The sequence below is a fragment of the Morone saxatilis genome, unplaced genomic scaffold (genome assembly GCF_004916995.1).
Source record: "Morone saxatilis isolate NCDOM2014 unplaced genomic scaffold, NCSU_SB_2.0 Contig15, whole genome shotgun sequence".
NCBI lineage: Eukaryota > Metazoa > Chordata > Actinopteri > Moronidae > Morone > Morone saxatilis.
Window position 1 is genome coordinate 21,217,378 of NW_023339707.1, and position 7,518 is coordinate 21,224,895.

Sequence of the window (7,518 nt, forward strand, 5' to 3'; positions counted from 1 at the left end):
CGGGAAAGAGTCACAACTCGGGCTTGCTCTGCTCGTAAAGCTTGTGGCTGTTGGGGACTCAGATATCGACGTTTTTATAAGTTATTCTCGTCTCTCATCTGGATGTTTGCAGCTGGACAGTAAGAGGCTGAGAGGTTTTAGTGAATAAATCAAACAAAAATAGGACTTTTTGACGTGTGTTGGCTGCAGATTCACTACATTCAATACATGTTTAAATAGATGCACTGGTGTTCTGTCGTTCTACGGAGAATAAAACCTTCTTTCTCTTTCAGGGACCGCTTCCAAACACATGTGGCCACTTCTGGGAGATGGTGTGGGAGCAGAGGACCCGCGGTGTCGTGATGCTGAACCGAGTCATAGAGAAAGGATCTGTAAGCACACGGCTCGACAATAACGTTTTCCACTTGCCGCTGTACAAATAGTTGTTTTTTTATTATTAGCGGTTGATATATTTATGATCGCTTATCAAATAAATATAAAAACAACATGTTTCATGCGAGATTTATTAACCTGAGGTGGAATTTTACTTTCCTGTCCAGCATACAGTGCGATTTCAAAGACGTACTCCACCCTCGAACGTGTTTTTTGAGCTGCTGTTACATTACTGTGATGAAACACATTAAACACATTAAAGCTGGTGTTAAAACTGAGCAGCTTTTACAAATAGCTGTCAAAGTGCCTCGAGTGAGTGTAAAACCTTGAGCGGACTCGTGTTTCCAGCTCGGGCAGAGACTTTTGACAGCAGCTGCTCGTTATCTCGCTGTTTCTGCTGCGCCGCTGTGGTCAGCCTGTCAATCACGCCGATCGGTGTCGAGGCCACACCCCGTTAAGTCTCTGTCCCCTGCAGGTCTCTGATGCATTTTCTACATTGTGAGGGAGGGAGCATGAAGAATTGAAGGGTGTAGTTACACTTCAACGTGTGACCGTGTCAATATGTTATGCATTTCTGCGTCTGTTATCTGTAATGTGCACCTCTGTTTGGTTTTTAGGTCAAATGTGCCCAATATTGGCCACAGAGAGAGGAGAGAGATGCTGTCTTTGAAGATACCAATTTCAAGCTTACTCTTGTCTCAGAAGACATCAAATCTTACTATACAGTCCGTCAGCTGGAGCTGGAAAATCTGTCTGTGAGTATTTTATTCCTAGAGTTGTTGTTTTTTTAAAAGTGTGGTTTCAGATTAGGGTTTAGTGGAGATGTTCTTCGGTCTTTTAATCTTTCCTCCGTGTCTGTTTTCTCTCCGATCTTCCTTTCCAGACTGAAGAGACTCGTGAGATTTTACATTTTCACTATACCACCTGGCCGGACTTTGGGGTACCAGAGTCTCCCGCCTCCTTCCTTAACTTCCTGTTCAAGGTGCGAGAGTCTGGTTGTCTGAATTCGGACCAGGGACCGGTGGTGGTGCACTGCAGCGCCGGCATCGGACGCTCGGGGACATTTTGTCTCGTGGACACCTGCCTCTTACTGGTTTGTACTGAGTTCTGCTATTGAGAAAGTATGACATTGCCATTCTCGGCGACACTGTGCAGGAAATGAGCTGACAAAAAGAACCAGCGTTACAACACGAGATCCTCCGATCGTTAGTAAGTAACAGTAACATCAAACTCAAGCCTCTGACGCACTGAATGTGTTCGCTGTTGTGTGTAGATGTCCATGCGTAAAGACCCGTCCTCGGTGCGGATTCGTGATGTGCTGCTGGAGATGCGACGCTATCGAATGGGCTTGATTCAGACGGCAGATCAACTTCGCTTCTCCTACCTGGCTGTCATTGAAGGTGCCAAGTACATCAAGGGAGATACGTCGCTGCAGGCAAGTCCTTCCTCTCTACCTTGCTCTTTGTTCTTAAGTTTCTATTTAATGTAAAGTGTGTTTGCTCAAAGGGTTTTTGTTTTTTTTTCTCCTCAAGGAGTCGTGGAAGGAGCTCTCAAACGAGGAAGACGATCCTCCGGAGTTCTCCCCTCCTCCTCCTCTTCCTCCTCCAAGAGACCCACACAACAGCAAAGTTGAGCCATCCTTTTTCCCTGAGAACGCTGAGGTTATCCAGCCGATGGAGATCCGCAGTCTGGGGTAAACAAATAATGATTTTGAAAGTTTAATTGAGGAAACATAAGTAGGCTTCATTTGAACCTCCTCAGGCACATTTACTAATACTTTATGTCCTTTGTTTATATTTACGCTGCTGTTGGAGCTTTTAATCTCATTGTACATGCGTATAGTGACAATAAAGGTCTTCTGTTCTATTCTAAAGGAGCTGGTGCTGTTAAATCCATCTGATAAAACCAAACTGAACCACACTACAGCTGTTCTCTGTCTTCATTCAGGTCCTCACAGGAGTCGGAGCTGAGAAAGAGGAACGTCGCTGCCCCCGAGCCTCCTCCTGACGATGCCGATCAGCTCGATGGCTGCGTGGGAATCGAAGAGCATACCGCCAGAGCTCCGACCAAATCCCAGCAGCAGCACGAGGCCGAGGAAGAGGAGCAGCCCGAGGAAGAGGAGCAGCCAAAGGAAAGCTCTCCTGTGCCGGGGACTTGGTCCCCTCTTCTAACCAACGTGTGCCTGGGCACGGCGCTGGCTCTCAGCGCTTACGTATGTTATCGAGCCTATTTCCACTGATGTCTGTCCTTCCTCCTCCTTCTTGGTTCTCCCTGTTTCTCCACTGATGTTGCAAAGTGGACTCGGCTGGCCACTCAGCCTGCTTTGACTCTGGGTTTGCTCTGCGAGTGAGGGGATTCTTTGGACTTCCTCTGCAGATTCAGGTTCACTGGTTTATTTTACAGATGCAGTGCGAGGGGTTGGCTGGTTGGGAGTAACCCAACCGTTCTTTCCATGTGTCATCTTGGATGCTCAGGGCCTCTGTTCTTCAGGTGTCATATCCCAAACACGTGTGCCGACTTAAACACAGACTCAACAAACAATACGTATCGCGGTCCGCAGAGGAAAATGGTTTGTTTTATCTCCCCTGTTCTGTGAACCAGGATGAATGGCCCGTCAGCCCATTTTACATCTCCTGTCTTATATACCAAACGTGTTTGTGTTCTTCCATTTCAAGGTGTCCACTAGGATTTCACGTCTTTCCACCGTGTCTGTCTTTTGCTTACACAAATAGATCAGAAAATTATAGAGACAGATTTTCTTTTTGACCAGCCTGTCTGAAATGATGCCAGTAAGAAGACGCTTCAGAAGCTTTTTTTGTTCTACAGTGAGGTGAAATATGTGAAAGTAAGTAATTGTGATCTGTCCTCACTCGCGGCCCGTGTGGGTCTGCGGGAGAGACGTGCTAGATGAATACATGCAGTATGTGTGTGTGTGTGTGTGGTAGTTAGTGGAGCTTTCTACTGATGCTTGAGTTCAATCGACTCTGTGAGAAATATTAATTTAAACATTTACAATACGTCAAATGTGAGATGTAGACTGGGTTGCCTCCTGGTGACCGATTCCCTTTTTTGCGTTTTTTCTCTCCCCGGCGGCTCAACGGTGACGATAATAACACAAGTGTCTCTTTCTCCGTTTGCCATCTGGAGATTTATAACAACCGGCTTTTGCTTTACTACTTACTCTTTTTGGGAGAACATCTTTTTAGTCGCAGTGGATACAAATGCGTGGAGGCTTTTTAACGGCGAGAGAATGTCTATCGTAACCTGAATGCATCTGATAACACGCAGTCACAAGTCACGCGTGTTCAGTCGGCGGAGTTAACGTAGTGCTGCACCGAGACCAGGACCAGGACCAGTCGAGTCCAGAGTCCAGAGTCCAGGTGAGAGAGACTGAAATGAAAAATAATGCTTTTGCCTTTTGCCGATGCAGTGAGATGCAGGCGTATGATTGCGAGTGACGCTGACATTGGCAGCCCCGGTAACCGCGGTTAGTTACCCCGGTAACCGCGGTTAGTTAACCCGGTAACCGCGGTTACCTAACCCGGTAACCGCGGTTACCAGGCTGCCAATGTCAGCGCCCGTTCTTTGGATTTTGAATGAATTAAATCAATACCTGTTTTTCAGAACAAGCGCGCTTCATCGGTGGTTTTGTTTTGAAGTTACCTCTGAAAATAAATAAATATATGTGTGTGTGTGTGTGTGTGTGTGTGTTTGGACTCGGTGGAGACCAGCTGTAGAGTATTTGGCGAGACCAATGGCCAAGTCCGAGTGCAAATACCAGCGAGTCCAAGACGTTAGATAAAGGAAGTGACGGCCGACTCTTTTCGCCAGCAATACAAAGACTTAACGTGCGTCACCCTTTACTTTATAAACTCTGAGTTTGAACAGGGATTTTTTTTGAACAAACCAAAAATCAAACACCAGCACAGGGATGAAAACAATACACTGTAGTGATTATCTGTCGTATCATGGCGCGGCTCTGAGCTGGCAATATTGTTTTTGTATGATTACGTTGTTTGTTTTTGTTGTTTTTTGTTGTTTTTTTTTAGCATGCTGCATTTGTGAATTAAGAGGTTTGTCCTAAGAAGAGATTAGCTGAGCTGCTAGCATTCAGTTTACTTTTTGTGACTCGATTAAAGTTCAGTACTTGAGTCCGACAGCTGTACCTTTCTTTAGAATGTATAAATGTCCTCTCCAAGGAAACTCTTATTAGATATATATATATATTTTTTTTTTCAAATCAGGTTTCAGTGTGCTGAGTTTCTTTTTTTGTTGTTTTTTTTTCGTTGTCCTGCTTTAGCCAGAGGTAAAGTCTCAGCACCTGTGCAGCCATTGCACCAGGTTGTACCTGTTTTTTCTATACTCAATGCTGAGCTCAAAAACATGTATTTTTTTATTTACATTTGTTTTCCTTTTTAAATAAAAATAAAAAGTCTACTGTTGATTTGTTCTGGTTTGTAGAACAGATTTACACCTATAACCTCATTCTCAGTCGTACTTCTGAACAATGACTATGGTAATAAAAAGGTCACACATCACTGTGTTTTTATCTCATTGTTGGGTCAATAATATGAGTACAAAAGGCCGATGTGTCTTACTGAACTGTGTGTGTTGTGAATGTGCCACAAAGAGACACTTTCCTTATAACTTGGTTACACAGAGAACAGGCTGCAGAGCTACAATCGTCCAACAAACTATAATCAGCTTCAGAGTTGGCAGCTTCCTTCACTAGGGGCAGTTTTTCTGTGACCTGAATGAGCAGGTTGCATTTAATCAGAGATATTATAATGAGCAATGTAATGAATCTACATCATAGTCACAAACTGCATGAATAATACTTATTATTTTAATCTGACCTGTTGCAGCTACGGTTGATTTATGTATCATAGGGAAGAAAGGAGAGCGTATTTATATTATTATATACCTTTTAGATAAGGTGGAGAAATGGATTCCAATGTTTAAAAACATACAAAAATGGACAAAAGTCAAGTCGAAAAGTAAATATATATAACGAGAGAAATAAAATGGATATAATAGACATTTTTCACAGCAGCTATTTTCACATGAAATCGGTCGATACAGTGAATTGTTTAGATAAAAGTTGACTTTCCAAACAATAAACTTTATTAAAGAATATCTAAGACAAATATCCATTAACACGTAAAATAATTTAACATATACATTGTCAACTAATTCTAGTAGAAGAACTAGAACTACTCTGCTGCTTGCCACAGTATTTCACCAGAAAAATATCAGCACATATCTGATAACAAACGCAGATACCGACACGATACCAAGATGTCTTCAATATCAGCCACTGGTTCCGTCTGTCTTTGGTTCTGACTCGAGGTTCTACCAGCGGACTGCTTCTTTAAGACTTCACAGATCTACTCGGTTCATTGTTCAGGGATATCAGAGATGTATTTTGATAGATGTTTACACTTTAAAGTCAGTTCTCTAACTTACTGGCAGTGAATGTAAAGATTTAACAACAGGAGTAGTGTCCTCAGATCTCCTGTTGTTATTTTAATGATAATTAGTAATAACTTTAAGTCATCGATCAATAAAATGCTGCTGCGTAATGTCAATAAAATAACCTTTTCTGACGTTTTTGGAAGTATTGGTACAACTTTCTAATACATCGCCTTTTATTAGGGGCTTTATTAATTGTTAATAAGTAATTTACTAATACTTTATAGATCAGTTATGAGCCATTAATTAGAATTTTTTTGGGGTTTACAGTTAAATAAATGTTGGTAATTTATTAATAGTTGCTTAGGGGTTCCTCACGTTCTAAATAAGCCGTCAAGGCTGCAGTTACAAATGTTGACTTTACTAAGTCCTACTAATTAAAAGTGTTAATAAGTTATTAATAAATAGATTTTGGTCCATTGTGTGCAGCTCAAACTGTTTAACTAGTCAATGGAAGGTAATTCACTGATCTGTAAAACACCAGTAAATGATTGATTGAGAATGGATAAAGACATTACAGCTTACTGCTGCTACAGCTGACTCTTTATGAACGGTTCCTCCAATGATGTCAGTAAATGTTCCAGTCGGAGGAAGACTTATTGTGCTTTTTACATTTCCTTTATTGTGTTGCAGAAAATGTATCAAACATTAAAAGTACTGATAATTATCTGCTTCCAGAGGGGATGAGTGTAGTGTTTTAAAACTACCACAAGGTGGCTCTCTGAGACCGTGAAACATTGGCTTTCATTGCAACTCACTCTTTCCTGTTTTCTTGATGATACCTTTTTATTTACAGTGAACTGGAGTCAGGAGTGTTCCTCAGCTGGAAGAACACACACTGCCTTCAGTTTTTAAGGGGATAGTAATGCTGCCTGCCACAATTATTCAAATATACTCTCATTTTGATTTAAAATCTATTTGCTTCCAACAACATGAAGAGTGTTTTTTTATAAATATGTTCTTTAGCTTCCAAAACTGGTCTTTGAATTCTCTCTACCTAATCTGGCCAGTCTCACCACAGGCATTACTCATATAAAATAGTTTCTCAACAGTTTGTTGTGAACACACACACACACACACACCCAGTTCCCTTTAATACACTGACACACAAAATCTTAAAGCTGATGTCCAAACTGAAGTTTAGGTTTGTTGCAGTGGAAGACAATAATGATGGCCAGTGAACACTGAGGGAAGGAAGGAGTCTTGAGACACATGCAATTGCTTGTGTAAACTCCACCACACTGGCGTAGTGCGGAGGATTTGGCAACAGTCAGAGCTAGAACTTCCTGTTTGGGAAATAAGAGGCAGGCACTAGTACGTGCCGTACTGGAATGCAACTTAAACAGAGTGAGTAATAGAACCACTCTCTGCTGACGTCAAAGCCAAACAAGAACAGGCAGCAACAGGCCGTTCTCATCTGCAACTACAATCAAGGTGTGACCGGAAGTCATCTTAAAGCCACAATTGTTTCTATTGAAACTACAGACCGTCTGATCTTACAGTGTTTTCCTGACTCATGCTGTCTGTGGTGAAGACTTTTGTCATTTGGTTACTTTACTAATTATAAATAAGCTGTTATTGTGAATGTATGTCATATCTCATGTCATCTACCTATACGTTTTTAATGTTTAGTGATTTTTGGTGATGAATTCCAAAGATCCCTCCGATCAGGTT

At 41.8% G+C, this 7,518-nt stretch overlaps 1 protein-coding gene across 1 annotated transcript; it reads left to right on the forward strand.

Annotated features, from left to right (window-relative positions):
* ptpn1 (protein tyrosine phosphatase non-receptor type 1) lies at positions 1-4,910 on the forward strand. The gene is made up of 6 exons (XM_035657077.1): positions 1-371; positions 990-1,127; positions 1,256-1,465; positions 1,646-1,807; positions 1,905-2,065; positions 2,320-4,910. Exons 1-6 carry the CDS (start codon positions 309-311, stop codon positions 2,609-2,611), a joined length of 1,026 nt encoding a protein of 341 aa, XP_035512970.1. The 5' UTR covers positions 1-308; the 3' UTR covers positions 2,612-4,910.
* Positions 4,911-7,518: the final 2,608 nt, after the last annotated feature.

What these genes read in the sequence shown, in the direction of transcription:
- ptpn1 (XM_035657077.1), top strand. Translation starts at nt 309, where the DNA reads ATGGTGTGGGAGCAGAGGACCCGCGGTGTCGTGATGCTGAACCGAGTC. An exon ending in AGGGAGATACGTCGCTGCAG is followed by an intron (nt 1,808 to 1,904) that starts GCAAGTCCTTCC and finishes TTTCTCCTCAAG; the next exon opens with GAGTCGTGGAAGGAGCTCTC. An exon ending in ATGGAGATCCGCAGTCTGGG is followed by an intron (nt 2,066 to 2,319) that starts GTAAACAAATAA and finishes GTCTTCATTCAG; the next exon opens with GTCCTCACAGGAGTCGGAGC.